This window comes from Sinocyclocheilus grahami, unplaced genomic scaffold (assembly GCF_001515645.1).
Source record: "Sinocyclocheilus grahami isolate Dianchi unplaced genomic scaffold, SAMN03320097.WGS_v1.1 scaffold1642.1, whole genome shotgun sequence".
In the NCBI taxonomy this organism is placed as follows: domain Eukaryota; kingdom Metazoa; phylum Chordata; class Actinopteri; order Cypriniformes; family Cyprinidae; genus Sinocyclocheilus; species Sinocyclocheilus grahami.
In genome coordinates, this window is record NW_015506821.1 from 131,129 (window position 1) to 149,141 (window position 18,013).

General features: G+C 36.0%; 2 protein-coding genes across 2 annotated transcripts in view; one reads left to right on the top strand and one right to left on the bottom strand.

The window, feature by feature from the left end:
- Nucleotides 1-6: 6 nt before the first annotated feature.
- LOC107571736 (uncharacterized protein C10orf88-like) lies at nt 7-6,792 on the top strand. Its single transcript, XM_016258096.1, has 3 exons — nt 7-15; nt 896-1,209; nt 6,064-6,792. Exons 1-3 carry the CDS (start codon nt 7-9, stop codon nt 6,236-6,238), a joined length of 498 nt encoding a protein of 165 aa, XP_016113582.1. The 3' UTR covers nt 6,239-6,792.
- Nucleotides 6,793-15,841: 9,049 nt separating this feature from the next.
- LOC107571737 (serine protease HTRA1B-like) overlaps nt 15,842-18,013 on the bottom strand; it is a 31,545-nt gene continuing 29,373 nt past the window's right edge. The window contains exons 5-8 of the mRNA XM_016258097.1: nt 17,439-17,471; nt 16,940-17,104; nt 16,081-16,082; nt 15,842-16,010 (exon numbers count right to left, since the gene is read on the bottom strand). Coding sequence (XP_016113583.1) covers nt 15,842-16,010; nt 16,081-16,082; nt 16,940-17,104; nt 17,439-17,471 — 369 coding nt within the window. The remainder of the gene's footprint in view (nt 16,011-16,080; nt 16,083-16,939; nt 17,105-17,438; nt 17,472-18,013) is intronic.

An 18,013-nucleotide genomic window follows, 5' to 3' on the forward strand; every position in this document is an offset into this window, starting at 1 on the left:
GTTTTGATGTCTACAGTGGGTACGGAAAGACCCCCTTAAATTTTTCACTCTTTGTTATATTGCAGCCATTTGCTAAAATCACTATTACAATGTTTTAATATGTTGTAAAATGTAGTTTATTCTTTTGATGGCAAAGCTGAATTTTCAGCAGACAAAACAGTTTTTACTGCTTTATAGTGTTGTGGAAACCATGATAAAATTTTTTTTTTTTTTATGAATAGAAAGTTCAGCATTTATTTGATTATGTACAGTATATTTTATATATAGAATCCTTGCTTAATAAAAGTATGAATTAATAATTTATTTATTTTTTATTAATCTACTTACCCCCAAACTTTTAAATGGTAGCGTATCACGGTTTCCTCAAAAATATTAAGCAGCAAAAACTGTTCAACATTGATAATATATTAAGAAATGTTTTTTTGAGCACCAAATCAGCATATATTAGACACTGAAGACTGGAGTAATGCCTGGAGAAAATTCAGTTTTGCCATAATAGAAATAAATATTTTTTAAAAAAATATAATACAATCTTAAAATTCCTATTTATTACTGTTTTTACTGTATCAATTAAATGCAGCCTTTGTGAGCATTCCTTTCAAAAATATTAAAAGTCTTATTCCAAACCTTTGATCAATATTGTTATATAAGTATAATAAAGTAAAGTATTATATTTTATTTGATATGTAAAATTAATTATGATTCACATATTTTCTGTTATAACCTACAGTTTTAGTATTTTAACAGCATAATATTTTATTTTCATTTTCTCACTTATTTCTGTTTTTAAAGCAAGTTTTTTGGACAGTTGTTTCTTTGAAAAAGAAAAGAAAAAATAGCCAGCACAAAGCTTCATCACAACTGAACAATCATTCTTTGTGTGTGTTGTATCCAGAATAAATCAGACGTGCTCAATGGATTAATTCCTCTGCTCAAGGGAGGAGGAGCTTTGAGCTGTCTGTCAAGAGGAGGTGGGGCTTCCAGTTCTGCTGGAGTGGAGTCGGGCCCAAATCCACCATCTGGCCTCGGGCAGCTTCTGTCTAGCAGCAATCATAACCAGATACCCGGTGCCATGTCTGCCCTGCTGAGCACTGACACAGGCACGATCAACCCAGACCTGCTTCCAATGCTGAAGAGCATATGCAGTCAGGTCACGCAGCTCCGACTGGAGGAAGCCACATCTCCAGAGAGGAAGAAGAATGGAGAACGGTAAGTGTGAGTCATGTGCGGTGTTCAGTAAACAGATGTTCAGTTACCACGGTGGTTGAAGCCACTCAAAAGTTTGGTTATGGTAACCAGCTCATCTTGATGAAAGTGTGAATATTATGAATATGAATAATAATACTGATAAACGCATGAGGATAAAGCATTAGTTACATGCAAAATTTAAATATTCCCTAAAGACTTTTTGAGACTGTATTAGTTTATTTCTTCCGGGGAACACAAAAGAAGTTGTCTAACAGAATACAGAGTGCTCTGTTTTATACCGTGAAAATCCATGACTTGTGCACTATATTCCAAGTTTATGAAGCTGTATGATAGATTTATATGATGAACGGACCAAAAGATTTCATCATTCTGGACAATTCAAACTTGAACCTTCAAACAGGAGAAAGTCATGCAGTTTTGGAAATACATGAACGTGTGAGTGTTTCTTTAGTAGTAACTAGTTAAGATAAAAGTTTATTCGTTAAGCCACATTAATTAGTATTTATTCAAAGTAACTAAACAACCATGCAAGTTAGGGTTGGGCGAGTTAACCAAAATGTTTTATTTAACAACTAAATGAGACTGGGATCTAGGCCTGGGCGATAAAACGGTATCGATATTTATCGACGGTACACCTTCTTCGATAACGATATAAAAAATGTTCGATATAGGCACGTACTCTGAGTGACGCAGACAGCACACACAAACATGAACACATGCTGAATTGAGTGCTGCCTGTGATGAGGGGATTGTGAATAAAAAAATGAATATTAGTCGAATTTAAAATAAACACTTGCATTTAAATGCAAAAATAGTACAATCAAATGTTAGGAGTGCGTCAGGGAGTGTCATCAGTGGAGCACGAGATGCGGTGATAACGATTTAAGTGACGTTGCATTTGCATGTTTTGTTAGTCTAGCCCACGAGACACGGAGTTGCTGCATTATGCATATTCGGCTGATTTTTTAGACGGACAAATACGAGCACTCACGTCTCACACGAGATGTAGCCATGCAAAGTTAAAACAGTTTAAACTTTTAGAAAACACGTCGCGAATTTGTGGAGGTTTATTCCTTTTCACTGTGTCTCTTATGTTAAATACAATCAGAGTGAATGGCGCCCTCCTGTGGCCTCGGGAGACAAGTCAAAAGTTACTCATGTTAAGTGTTTGTTTTTCAACAGGAGGAAAACTCTTAACGAGAGACTTTGTGCATTGCGTTCATATTCTGCTGTTCTGTGGTGACGGATTTGCGGGTCTTGTCTTTTTCTTGCAGGACCCTGTATGTTATAGTATAAAATTAGTTTTAATCGTTTAATCACCATCACAGCGTCTTGTCTCCATTGGCAACACGCACGATTTGTGTCGATTGCAAGTGACGTCGCAGGTAGCGGAGAGTGCAAGTGGCGATTGCAAGTGACTTCGTAATTTAGTTTCTTTTTTCTTGTCTTCACCACCTGGCTACTGTTGTAAAATGTTGAGAGATTCAAACAAAAAGTAATCAATAAATAGAACAAAATAAAAAAAATTAAAGACTGCAAGTGACGTCGCTAGCGGAAGCGCAAGTGTCTGAGAATGCAAGCCTGAGAATGCACGTCTGAGAGTGCAAGTGCGAGGCTGCAGCCAGACCCTTCTCAAAATCTTAGGCCTACCATTAAAAGCAGTGCTTGCACAGGTTCTGTCCTCTTCACTAATATCCTCTGCGTCTCAATCGGGCTCAAATTGATAAGAAATATAGACAATGTCATTGTTTACAATACAACCTGAGCACATGCCGCTGAGCTGAGGGGCGGGGCGTTTAGACTCGCGCTAGAGGCGGTTTAGCCAATCACAACACACTGGGCCACCTAATCAATCAGAGGCCATCGTGTATTTCTGAGGGAGGGGCTTCATAAAAGCAGGAAATGATCAGTGTGTTCAGAGGAGAAGGGACAGAGCGGTGTGGAATAAAGGTACATTATATGAAAAATAATGCATTTTTTTAACAAACGAAGCATTAACACATGTTAGATTGCACCCCATAAACACAATCAAGCCTAGAAAAAACCCAGTCAACCACCCCGTTAAGACATATTTAATCGGCATATAAAACATTAGATATGTTTAATTTTTATTGTGTTTGACTGTTAAAACAAAAAAATATGTGTTGTTTGTCTCAATAAATTGGGTTAATTTAAAAATACAGTGGTTAAATTTACAACATTATATTGTTGATATATTTTTTAGCTATATCGCCCAGCCCTACTGGGATCATTGCAACACTTGAATTCTAAACAGAAGTACATAAATCAAGTACCTGAGTAAAAGTACACAAATCATTTCAGTGGGCTTAAACAGCTCGTCCTTTTACAGCAAATTTTGGCAACTAACAGTCATGACTGAAATATTCAATTCCATAATCAATAAACTAAAATTCTGCATTAGTGACTTTTTTGTGCCATAAATCAGACAGACACACTCACACTCTGAGGATTTGTTGGTTCTTTGCACAGTTTGAGTTAGAGTATGTTATAGTATAAAATTAGTTTTAATCGTTTAATCACCATCACAGCGTCTTGTCTCCATTGGCAACACGCACGATTTGTGTCGATTGCAAGTGACGTCGCAGGTAGCGGAGAGTGCAAGTGGCGATTGCAAGTGACTTCGTAATTTAGTTTCTTTTTTCTTGTCTTCACCACCTGGCTACTGTTGTAAAATGTTGAGAGATTCAAACAAAAAGTAATCAATAAATAGAACAAAATAAAAAAAATTAAAGACTGCAAGTGACGTCGCTAGCGGAAGCGCAAGTGTCTGAGAATGCAAGCCTGAGAATGCACGTCTGAGAGTGCAAGTGTAGCATTTACAAATAACAGCGTATCTAAAGGCTGCAGCCAGACCCTTCTCAAAATCTTAGGCCTACCATTAAAAGCAGTGCTTGCACAGGTTCTGTCCTCTTCACTAATATCCTCTGCGTCTCAATCGGGCTCAAATTGATAAGAAATATAGACAATGTCATTGTTTACAATACAACCTGAGCACATGCCGCTGAGCTGAGGGGCGGGGCGTTTAGACTCGCGCTAGAGGCGGTTTAGCCAATCACAACACACTGGGCCACCTAATCAATCAGAGGCCATCGTGTATTTCTGAGGGAGGGGCTTCATAAAAGCAGGAAATGATCAGTGTGTTCAGAGGAGAAGGGACAGAGCGGTGTGGAATAAAGGTACATTATATGAAAAATAATGCATTTTTTTAACAAACGAAGCATTAACACATGTTAGATTGCACCCCATAAACACAATCAAGCCTAGAAAAAACCCAGTCAACCACCCCGTTAAGACATATTTAATCGGCATATAAAACATTAGATATGTTTAATTTTTATTGTGTTTGACTGTTAAAACAAAAAAATATGTGTTGTTTGTCTCAATAAATTGGGTTAATTTAAAAATACAGTGGTTAAATTTACAACATTATATTGTTGATATATTTTTTAGCTATATCGCCCAGCCCTACTGGGATCATTGCAACACTTGAATTCTAAACAGAAGTACATAAATCAAGTACCTGAGTAAAAGTACACAAATCATTTCAGTGGGCTTAAACAGCTCGTCCTTTTACAGCAAATTTTGGCAACTAACAGTCATGACTGAAATATTCAATTCCATAATCAATAAACTAAAATTCTGCATTAGTGACTTTTTTGTGCCATAAATCAGACAGACACACTCACACTCTGAGGATTTGTTGGTTCTTTGCACAGTTTGAGTTAGACATGAACGATTCAGTGATTTGATAACTGGAGATTTGCTCTGAATCATTGAATGAGTCAGTTCTTGACTTGAGAACAGCTGCAATCAGATTAGTCCAATTCACAAATGAATCATTTAGACGCTCTGTGAACCGATACAACAACAGATTCATCAAAAAGAATGGGCTGGAAATCAGACATTGCCATTGCATCTCAGAGCAGGAGTTGAGTTTCTTCAAAAATATCTATAATTATTCCTTGAAATTACAAGGAACGATGTTTTTATGAAATGTCATGCAGTAAAAAGTATGATATTATGCTTTGGAATGTAGTGAAGTAAATGCTAAAGTGAACAAAATGGTTACACTTTACTTGAAGGGGTGTGTATAAGACTGACATGACACCTACATAATCATGACATGACACCTACATAATCATGACATGACACCTACATAATCATGACATGACACCTACATAATCATGACATGACACCTACATAATCATGACATGACACCTACATAATCATGACATGACACCTACATAATCATGACATAGATGACATTGTTTGAGATGTCTTTGTTATGGGCTATGGTTAGAGGTAAGGGTAGGGTTAGGTCAAATGATGTCATATTTGCATTAAGAATGACATAACTGAGCAAATGACACTTAATGACAGTTGTCATAAACATGCATAAAACCTCCTTCATATTCATGACATGTGTCATGTCATAATTATGAAGGTGCCATGTCAGTCTTATGCACACCCCTTCAAGTAAAGTGTTACCAAAAAAAAAAAACCATATTCCAGTACTAGGTTCAGTATACTGTGTGAATACACTTCTTCATGATCTGTCCACTCTCAAACATTCCCCTTATATTTGCTCCTAATCATATTTAAGAGGGGTTGATGAACAGTGAACACTAAATATCATCAAAACTTTTAGAATAATGCAATATACAGTTCACAAAAAAGGCATTTCAAGTGTTACTGAATCAGTTTCACAAAGCAGAATAGTTTGATCATTCCTAATATTTTATTCCAATGTATTTAATGTGTCCTTTAGTTTGTCCACTCATCATATATATATAGTATATATATAATTTATTATTATTATTTTTTGTATTACAGGGAGGGTCATATATGCTGTGGAGGGTTTGAGAAGATTCTGGAGACGGGTGTAGAGAAGCGAATGGATGAGGTGGAGAGAAGATTAAAGGAACATCTGGACTTGTGTCTGGATGCTCTTCAGCAGAGACTGGAGATCACACTTCAGCAGGCGCTCTCTCATAAGCAGCACCAGTAAACAACATCCACCAACACACAGGACTAAGCTGAACACTTTTAGCAAGATCTCCGCACTGAGCTTTTACTTCAATGACAACTGTATTATTCTGTATAGGTACATTTAATTCATGTCAACTATCCCTTTATAACAAAAAATGGTTCTAACATGTTTGTTTTGCCTGCAGTCAACTGCTTTGTGTGGAAATGGTTTACGGTTTAACAGCAATCCCTGGTCTTCATGTGCCCATCGCTAGAGACTGTCCTGACATGGTTTATGTGGTAATTAACAGCTTGACAAGTCAGTTCACTAACTTGAGTCCACAGACAGTATCAGATGACCTTCACAAATCACAACTACTTGTGGAACTGTTCTTAATAACACTGTTGATACTATGGCTGCATCCGAAAACTCTAAAATGCTGCCTTCGGTGGCAGCATTCCGAGGCAGGAATGCAGCAAGGCACGTCCGAATTCAAATTCTGCTTTACTTCCTGTCTCCGGAGGTACCTCCTTCTGAGCGAATTTTGAAAGCAGCATAGATGTATCCTTCGCTGCCTTTGATATCCCACAATCCTGTGCGTTCCATTCCGTGACGGTTGAGCTAAAAAATAAAGATGGCGTCTGAAAGTTGCGTTTGGTGGACCGTTTGTGTGTAAATGTATATTTCTGGCTAACTTTTTGCACTTTTGATGTTATTTCTAGAGATCATTCAGTATTATAGTAATTAAATATTCGTTTAGTTATCACAAAAACTCGTTCTATTTTGTTGTAGATCATTAAACCGTTACGCTGCCTCAGAAGCCTGTCCGAAATCATGAGGTGCCTTCGTGCAAAAACGCTGCCTGCAAAGTCATTTCCTCATACAGCAAGCAAGTCAGCTGCCTAAGTTTTCGGATGCAGCATATATGTAATAAATTATTTTATCTAAAAGATACTACAAACAACGGTTGTACTGACAGTGTCAAGTATTTGTCACTGTTAATTGCCTTTGTGTACATGATGTTCATATGTTTATACTCTTCATAAAGGAGAACTAAGGACAAAAACAAAAGAAAACGATATTAAAATAAAGTTTATACTAAAGAATAATATTATGTATCCAATGAACTTATGTTTTTGTCCTATCAAATCTTAGTACATCACGTTGCATGATTTATTTAAATACTCTCCTCGCCCTATATGTTTTAACATGATAATTCTCTGATAAAGTGGCTTTCTATTCTTGGCTGAGTGACAATACAATTTACTCAGGATTTTAGCTCTTGTCATGACTGATTGATGCCGGAAAACATGGTAACTTTTGCACAATATTCAAACAAGATTCTCTCCAATACAGTAGAAAGAATCATTTGTGTAATTTTAAATAAACAGAATGTGGAGTGTGTATATAAGGATGTTAACGGTTACAGGATGATTGACTGGCCGGTTTATGATGACAGCGTGCATGTAACTATGCAACAGCGCAACTTCATGGTCTTGTAGTATGTCCTAAAGCTTGCTTACTCTTCTGTTACACACTCCAAAGTATCTACTTTTTCTTCACAAAAAGAATACATACTTTTAGGGCTTAGTATAAATAGACGAACGGAATTCAATTCAGTTCAATACACTTCAATGTCCCCAATGGGACAGTATACACACACTGATCGGCATTACATTACATAATAAAAAACCCACATATACGAACCAGCATTCCAAACCACAATAAAAATAAAAAAAACGACAAAGTTTACATGTAAAATGACATGTTAAAATGTCTAATCGACATAGGTACAGAAGATTTCTTAATACGATTGTATCTGCACACAGGCAGCCTGTACCGTCTGCCAGAAGGCAGCAACTCATATTCGGAATATAAGCTATGTGAGGGATCAGATAATATCTTACAGTTTTTCTGAATTGCTAAAACACTAAACCCCGATCTCTGAACCAAATTCTCACTAGCTTAAACCAATTTGTCGAATAAAGCACTCTTTCTGCTAAACCGTAAACACGTTCAGGCAGTTAGGCTCTATTTGCAAATCTCATGCAGTCTTTTTGCAAAACTCTAAACACATTCTCATTCCCTTAAACACTTGTCACACTGTGATGTATTTGTGCTGCAAAATGCTAAACACAAGCGGCAAAAGTTAAACACAACTAAAGCACAGTTGTCATCGTTTTCACACAACGATTCAAAATTGTTGAGCCAGAATGAATCTCTCCTTGACCCTGATTTTACAATTGCACAACTTACAGTATGTTATTCATTTAGAGTTTTATTTGACCCTTTTGGCCTTTGCAGTTGGACTGCAGTATTTTTTGCGGTATCCATGTGCTGAATATATACAAACATTCAGTACTATTCAATATTCAGCACAATACTATTCTTGCAGTACATACAGTAGGCCTATACAATATATTCACCTTACTCAGTTGCAATTACTATACTTTTTTACAGAATTGCTAAATTGTTTACTCAATACAATATACTTTTTTCTGTAATGTTCTGGATGCAGTGTTCTCCATTTTTCTCTGTAGTGTCTGATGAATGCTCTAGTGTTTATTTTATTGATTTTGATTGTGTATTTTTTATTTTATTTAGTGTGTGTGATCTGAGAGCACCGGTTGATTTTGAGTACAGGTGAAATGGTTTTGCAGTGATTGTTTGAGTTTGATGGAAGAGTCAGAGGTTTCGTGAATTTAGTTTGAGTATTTGGATTTGTGTTTAAGGTTTTGAGAAAATGAGTGATGGTTTCAAGAAATGTGTTTTAGCAATTCAGAAAAACTGTAATAATTTCCTTAAGAACCGACTGCTCATAAGATGATTCCAAGGTTTAATATTCCCTTTTCCCTATAATTCCCATAGCCATCTTTACCAGACATGCAAGTTTGGCTTTAGATTGGACTGTGATGTTACCAAACCACACAGTATAACCATAGTATATTATACTTCCAATTACAGCTTGGTAAAATAAATACATTACTTTCTGCTGAACCCCATAAACTCTCAGTCTTTGTAGAAATTGTAACCTCTGCTGCACAAGAGAACATATACTATCTACATGGGGTCCCCAGGTAAGTAGATTATCCATATAAACACCCAGGTATTTATACTAGCACACCTGTTTAATGGGTTCCTTATGAGTAAATACAGGTGAGTGCTTCCCAATTGACTTTTGGTCAAAAAACATTTCCTCATTTTTTTTTTTATATTTATAATAAGATGATTTAGGTCACAGCACTTCACAAACCCTTCTACCTCTGAATGATATACTGAGGGTTAGAATCATTATACAAAAGGCTTAGCAGAGCTGTATCATCTGAGTATTTTATTATGAGATTACTGGAATCATGACATTCATCGTGCATTGAATCATTGTGCATTCATTTGTATACAATGTAAAATGAATCGGGGAACAAACACAGCCTTGTGGAACACCTGCTAACCTCTGATATACTGTGGTTAACCTTGACCTGCTGCCTTCGATTAGGTAAAAACAAATAATACCATTTGATAAAAAAAGGGATTTACACCCAACTGCCCCAGATTTTTAATCAAACAGTGGTTTAAATGTATCAAAAGCCGAACTAAAATCAACGAATAACAACCGTGCATAGGCTTTTGGAGTTCCCACCATTTAATGATTTTTTTATTATTTTTACCATGTTACAGCTCAAACTGTATTTTTTTTGTACAGAATAATTAAAATGAGCCCTTTGACAAAAATACAAGCTATATATTTTTGCTTCTAAACCCTCAAGTACACTTGCCTCATACAGGCTTTGATTGTATGTGTTACTACAAACATGTTTTGCATTACTTAAATGGAAATTCATATAATCCCGAAAACTCCAATGCGACAGGTCTATAAACCTCTACTTTCCCTCATATGGCTCTTCTGACATCTCTCATTCACCTCATCTTTTCTCAGTAGTTCATTAACTTTTAGTTGTCTCAAAGCCTGCATTGCGGATTACCAAGTCTACCTTTTCTACAACTCTCTCATGCATCCTATGAACATGAACTTGTGCTATTTTTGGTAGTCGCCCATCAACCATGAAGGAGAGCTGCCTCACTCAGGAACAGCTAAGAAAACACAGCTGAATGAACAAACTCCGTATGAATCAGTGAGAAAATTAACCCAAAGCACTACAAATTAGCAGTTTTGACCCCTTTGAGGAACTTTCCACCGAGACCATGTTGTCATTTTGACCTTGTCATGTGAGACTCTACTCAGATCGTCATGCTTGTCTCCTGTCTACACCACAGTGATGTTCATTGAGTAGATTTGTTCAAACAGTGAGCTGTTGTTGTCTTATGACCGAGAGAGAGACGTCCACTTCAGAAGGGGTTTTGTAACCACAGAGAAGTGGGTCAGCATTTGAGGTGGTACCGATGATGAATAGCAGCTGTTTTGTGCAGACACTCTCACCAGTATCCCCATGGACCAGAGTCAAACCGGCCCAACTGAATCAACAAAGTCATGTTGCTAACACAATTCATGTAAGCGCTTATGGACTGAACGCAAGTAAACAGCCTAAAAGTCATCTTTACATGAAACTTTACCCTATTTATTTTCTAACCCCATCACAGACTTACTGTAAATTATTAATCCATGAGGTTGTGAAAGTGGACTAGTGAGTAGATGAGTTTTCCTGTTTGGTGTGATGAAGTCTATCATCGCTGACAACATCTAGTCCCATTTAGCCAAGCCACTTGTTAGTAACTGCTTTTTTCAAGACAAGGAATGCTTTAAAACACACACACACACACACAAGGGGGTTTGACTGAAGTATTTTATGTGGTAGAATAAAACTTAAAAATGTATTGAGCTTGTGGCCTACAATATACATCATCCCTATAGTTTGAGTGCACCCACCTGTGCATAAATAAATCCATAAAATTGCAAAAATAAAAATAAAATTGTAATATGATATTTGTGTTGCTGCCTTGATTTAAACACTTCAGTATCTAAACTGAAGCTTCTTATAAACGATCACTGATGAATCACAGTGTCTAGGTGTTTGTGTTAATTCAGTGACAAACCTCTAGTTCATCAAGAATGTTATTGTTTCCTGCCACATATATGTGTATAAATAAAAATCCAGTTTTCATGAATATTGTTGGGGACAGTTATGTCCATTAGAGCAGGAGGAAAAAAAGATGTTACAAAATAGGAACGTCAAACTTAAGACTATTTTTTAATTTTACTTTCTGAACACTGTCTAAAGGAAAACATAAAATGTTATTATTTTATTTTACTGACTCCATGTTATCCTTTATAGTATGATGCTTTTTTTTCTTGCAAAAGGAAGAAATTTTTAGGCAGACATGTCATTTAAAAAACTTTGAAAATCTAATAGAAGATTAAATTCGATGAACCCAAATTTGATCTTTCTCATGTCTTGTTTCTAAAATCAAATAAAATGTCATTCATATAACTGAAAAAAACGTGACAAACGTTAAATGGAAAAAAATAATAATTGTAGGGTACATCATAGTAGTATTGCTGTATAAATTTAATTTATTTGATTTCATTTTTGCTGATTTTAATTACAATAATTGTCATTGCTGTATTAGAGTTTTGTTTGTTTGTTTGTTTGCAAGAAAACGTGCTGGACTGATAGAAAGGATAGAAATAATTACCATCCAAAATATGAAATATGAATCAGACATATTCATTAAAAGAGAGACTGTAATGTTTCAAATGAGTTTTTAAGATGTTTGACATAATAATTCTGAGAATTATTTAACAGTCAAACATTTGACATTATAGTCCCCACAGACAAATGCACTTACAGCAAATATGTTTCATAATGCCAGTAAAATATGACTTAGAGTTTAAAATAAATGACCTAATTCTGTCTCCATCTCATTTTTGAGGTTTTATTTAATCTCTGACCTGAGATCGACCCAAGATTCAGTCAGTGTTCTCCAAGAGCAACTGAAGCTAATATGTGGGGACATGAATGCAAACCCGCCCTGTTACTCAAGTCCAGAGCCTGAAGTCATCCAGCAAAGTGAAAAAGAAAAACTTCCCCTATTTTACCTTATGAATTCAATGCAGTGGATTAGACTCTGCTTGTGCAACTTGTGTGCCAAAAGACATACTGAGTACAATTTGTTTTAGAGAGTATAATTTGCAGATTATCACAATATTGAGTAAAACTTTTGTACATTTTTTCATAATGCCTGGACTCTTTAGTGTCCCTGCTTGTAGACACATCACATTGTGCCTCCAGTAAATCAACAAATGAGGGCAGCATATCACAACTGATCCTGAAAGTGTTGTACATACAGTATGTACTAGAAGAAATCCAGCGCTGAGCTCAGTGATTTGGCATGAATTTGAATAAAGCTCTTAAAGAGCAATAATAATCAAATTGAGTGAGAGTTTATTATGTGTCCCTCGCTGTCCACACTGTTTCAGGCTTGTGAGGTGAGGCAGACTGAAGAATAATAGGTCTGATACATAATGTGTGAAACATTACGAATCATTAAAGTGCCCCTATTATGGATTTTTGAAAATTACCTTTCATGCAGTGTCTAATACAGCTCGAAGTGAATGAAAACATCCTGCAAAATTTCAAATCTGAAAGTACACCTTGTATAACGTTATAGTCTCTCAAAAGAAAGAGTTGACTCTGAATCATTGAAACTAGTAGTTTTTAAAACGAATCCCAAGCCGTTTCATGTTGACGTCAACATGAAACATTAGCATATTGCCCGCCCACTTGTTGGACTTTTCGTTGGTCTGAATGAAAATGCTAATTAATTCTTTGCCACTAGGTGCCGCTTTTAGAGCGGTAAAAAAAGCATGTCTTATCAGGCATTACAGGCATGATGAAATAAAAATGAGACCAATCGGACCAATCACGCAGATTAGCGTCACGCAAAGGAGGGGTTTGGAAAAATTAATCGTTGAGCGAATCGTTTGGGAGTCGTTGAGCAAGTAATGCCGAGTTCACACTGCACGATTTTCAAAGACGTCGCATCACTGTTGGTTTCACACTGAACGACTATCTGGGGTAGCATTCAGTTGTTGCTGTGTTCACACTGCACGATGGAACGACGACAGGAGGTTACACACTGCATGACTTTACAATAGGAAGAATCACTGACAGCTCTGTCTAGTGCAGGGTTGCCAGGTTTTCGCTACAAAACCCGCCCAATTACTACTCAAAACTAGCCTGAAAATAGCCCAATTGCTTTCGAGGGGGTCCCCCCAGTAAAAGTCACGTTCGGGGGTAAAATACACATTTTTTTTGGCGGGGTTCTCCTAGTACAATTCACATTCCAGGGCCTAAATATCACGTTATTGGGGTTGTTTCAACCTGCTGACATAAAAAACAACCGGCGACAATCGCGGATTTGGCAACACTGGTCCGCAAACTACGTTTCATGTAACTCCTTCCCGAACTTCCCACTGCCCAGTATCTTGGTCCCTCATTGACTGCAGGTCATCGCCGATGTGTTTTTCAGTCAGAATTAATTTCACACAGCGTGATTGTCACTCGCGTGAACGAGCACCGATTTGCCTCCGATTTCGGGCATTTGTTGGCGATTTCGCAAAACCTGTCGGCGAGTGAAAAATCGTGCAGTGTAAACTCGGCATAAGGTAAAAACAAATGCATATTATAAGACAATGAAAGCGTTTTTTGACCTTGCATGCATGTCAACCTGTTGTTGGGGACTGCCAAAACCAAAATATGAACTTTCTTTACCCAGAATAGGGACACTTTAATGCTATGAAAAAAACATGTTATCTTAATATGAAACCAAGCATGACAATATTAAAATTAATTTCATTACTGGCATGACAAACTGGTTAAGATTGGATCAGACAAAGCTACGCAGCAGGACCCCTATTTAAACTTCTAATAAACTATCAAGAATAGTTAATAGAGCAGTTCTGGGCACTCACTTCCTCAATATTCCCTGCTAGATTGTTTCTTGCCAAGGAGCTGGTTAAATCTAGAATTGCATCCCTCTAATCGACCTTAAAAAGTTCTTGATGTTTGTGAAGTCAAACAGTATGACACTGAAACGGTTTAAAAACGTTAACCTTCTTTAATTTCGTTTCTGAAATTGCCGTCTGACAAACACAGACACACAAACATTTAAGGAAGAGAAGGTATGCCAAGATAACAGTCATCCTCTAATGGCCCACAATTCTTTTTCAAATAATGTCAAGTCTGAAATCTGAGTGTAAATATACAAAAAATGAAGAAAGCTGAATACAGACAAAATTTTGATACCTTGCTGATCTGGTCTGTTCCAAAACCTAGTGAACCGCCCGCCATGTAACCTCATATGTGAGTGATTTGGAACACACATAGACAGCAACTCTGCACGCAATCTAACTCACAGGAGACTCACTGATTTCAGTAGTTAGCCGTTAGCATGTTGCTAAGTTAACACCATAATACTCTACCCAGATAACACACATTAGGGTGACCATACGTGCCATTTTCACAGGACGCGTCCTGGCCAGGATTTCTATATTGCCTAAAATATCTAGGTTTTGGCTTTGTTTGCGTGTGCAGACCGATCGGTGTGACATCAAAATACCTCGAGAGCATTTTGAAAGCGTAAGGAACTGTCTGTATGGTATTTTGATGTCATACACCGATCGGTCTGCACACGCAAACAAAGCCAAAACCTAGATATTTTATGTAAAAGAGAAATCTTGGCCAGGACGCGTCCTGGGAAAATGGCACGTATGGTCACCCTAGCACACATATATCTCCAAGACATCTGTTTTCATACATTCTAAACCATAAACATCTTAAAGACATTTTCTACGTCTTTTTTTAACCTCTGACAGGAAACATTTTAGAGACAGACGTACTGCAGTTGAAACTAGATGAAAAGTGCACATCAAAAAGACATCTACACAGCATAAATGTGCTATGAAAAATTAACTATAGTTTTAAATAAACCCAAAAAATCACGGTTATTGAAGTTAAACCACAAATTAACCATGGTTTTGCTACACTAACCATAGTTTAACCATGGTATTTGTAGTAAAACTATGGTTATACAAATGGCAATCAATCCACCAAAAAAAGAAAATACTTTTTTTTAATTAAATGAAACAAAAAAAAAATTATAATATAATAAAACCATGGTTAATTTTCGTAATTTTCATAAAAATAAATTGCACACATAAAATTGGGTAAAACAATTATTTTTAATTACACTGAATTATTTTAGTAGATACTTTTCAGTAATGAATAAAATATAAGATTATAATCAACATTTACCTTCTTCGTTCATCATCTTGAATGGAATCATTCTGCTCATCACAAAATCCTGCCTATAGGCTGCTTACTAGGTTTTGGAACAGAGAAATTATATACATTTCGGAGTGTTATAGTGAACTAGCCAGCACTAAATTAGCATATTTATTTGCAAAGGGCTCATTCTAACATGGTTTATTAATGAATAAGCAGAAAATAGACAAGGGAGATATGGGGAAAATTGAAAAAGGACATTTCCTGTTCTAAGCTGAGAACGATATTCAGGTTGGATGATGGTTGGACTGGAAAGTGTTCACTATGATTTCTAGAATGAGTGTGGCTCCGGACACACTCGGGAAAAGTCTGAGAACCAGCTCATGGGTGAGCATGAGGGAGGTCAAGGGTCAATCTCCTCAGGAATGATTGTGAGGATGACGTCTTCATTGCCACGTCGTACCACTGCTCTCAGACTGTCGTCTTTCTTGATGGCCGTGCTGACGTCACTGGCTGACGTAATCCTCTGACCGTTAATGCTGATTATGACGTCGCTCTCCTTCAGACCGCCACTAGCAAACAAAACAGGAAGCAGTTAAAACTGACCTAATTTTAACTTAAAACTGGCCTAATTGTTCTAACTGCTTTTATTGGCTTCACATAATTGGATTATCATTACAAAACAGTATTGGGTAGTGTTAGAAGGTGATGTTATTAAGCTAATTTTAATCTTGATTGTTCAGTGAGAAACTAATACTTATAGAAATTAATACTTTTATTTAGCAAGGATGCTTTAAATTGATCAAAAGTGATGATGAAGACTTATAATGTTACAAAGGATTTCTATTTCAGATAAATGCTGTTCTTCTGAATTTTATATTCATCAAAGAAACCTGAAAAAAATATACTCAGCTGTTTTCAACATAATAATAATAATAATAATAATAATAATAAATGTTATCTGATCAGCAAATCAGAATGTTAGAATGATTTCTGAAGGATCATGTGACACTGAAGACTGAAGTAATGATGCTAAAAAATCAGCTTTGAAATCACAGGAATAAATTACATTTTAAAAGATATTCAAATAGAAAGTAGCTATTTTAAATTGTAAAAATATTTCACAATATTACTGCTTTTTCTGTATTTTGGATCAAATCAATGCAGGCTTGGTGAGCAGAAGAGACTTCTTTTAAAAACATAAAAAACATTTTTCAATATATTTACATTGAATATGACAGAAGAAAGAAACTCATACAACTTTAGGTTGAGTAAATGATGACATAATTTTCATTTTGGGGTGAATTATCCCTTTAATGCATCCATGCTGAATAAAAGCTGAAAATTCAACTTTGCCATCACAGGAATTTATCACATTTAAATTGTAATAATATTACATTATTGTGGTTTTTACATTTGTTTTTTTTATCAAATAAATGCAGCCTTGGTGAGCATAAGAGATTTCTTTCAAAAACACTCAAAAATCGTAATTATTCCAAACTTTTAATCGGCAATGTAAGAGTTTCAGATTTAGCTCATTTTGCTCCTGACCTTTAGCCTGTCTGTCGTGAGACTCGGCCAGGAATTGTCGGATCTTGTCAGAAGGAATAGCGAAGGATATTCCTGCTGTCACCTTCAGCGTGTTGATTCCTATCACTTCACCATCCTACAGCAACAGACACAAGAGTGAAAACACAAGTATAAATGTGAACACACACAAACATACCGCACATCTGCATGCACAGATGTCTTCGTGTCACAATGGGATGTTTCCGCCGCCATTGATCATTATGCATGCACACATGTGATTACGATCACGGCTGACTCAACACAGAGCCTTTCTGCCAACATATGTTTCTAGGCTCATAAAGACATGCTGTAAACATGATCAACCCTGGCTGCATTCTGTTACTCCTGTTAATCCATTAAAACATAAGACTGTAGCTGGTTTCATTATTTACGTATGAGGAGGACATCATAACAAAAAGCAAAAATCATACCAGGTTCACCAGGGGCCCTCCTGAATTACCGTACTGAAACACAGAAAGAGTTTGGGTTTATGAAAAATGTCTGATTCATTTTTTTTCTCTTGATAATTCAACTGTCATATTTAATCTATCTATCTATCTATCTATCTATCTATCTATCTATCTATCTATCTATCTATCTATCTATCTATCTATCTATCTGTCTATCTATCTGTCTGTCTGTATACACACATATAGAAAACATTTATTTTAGATTGTAATAATTTACATTATTAACTGTTTTACAGTATTTTTGATTAAATGAATGCAGCCTTAGAGACACCTTTCAAGAACATAAAAAAATCTTGATTATTCCAAAAATTTAAATATCATGCTAAATATAAGTGTATATTATATTTGTGCACTGTAAAATAGTTATTTCTATCATGATTTAGCCTTTTAATTTATTTTTGACTTGAATAAAACCAGTAATTTACATTTTACTATTTTAGGTTACCATTTTTTATACCATATATATATATATATATATATATATATATATTTTTTTTTTTTTTTTCCCAAGAATGTTTTCAAAAAAATAAAAAAAA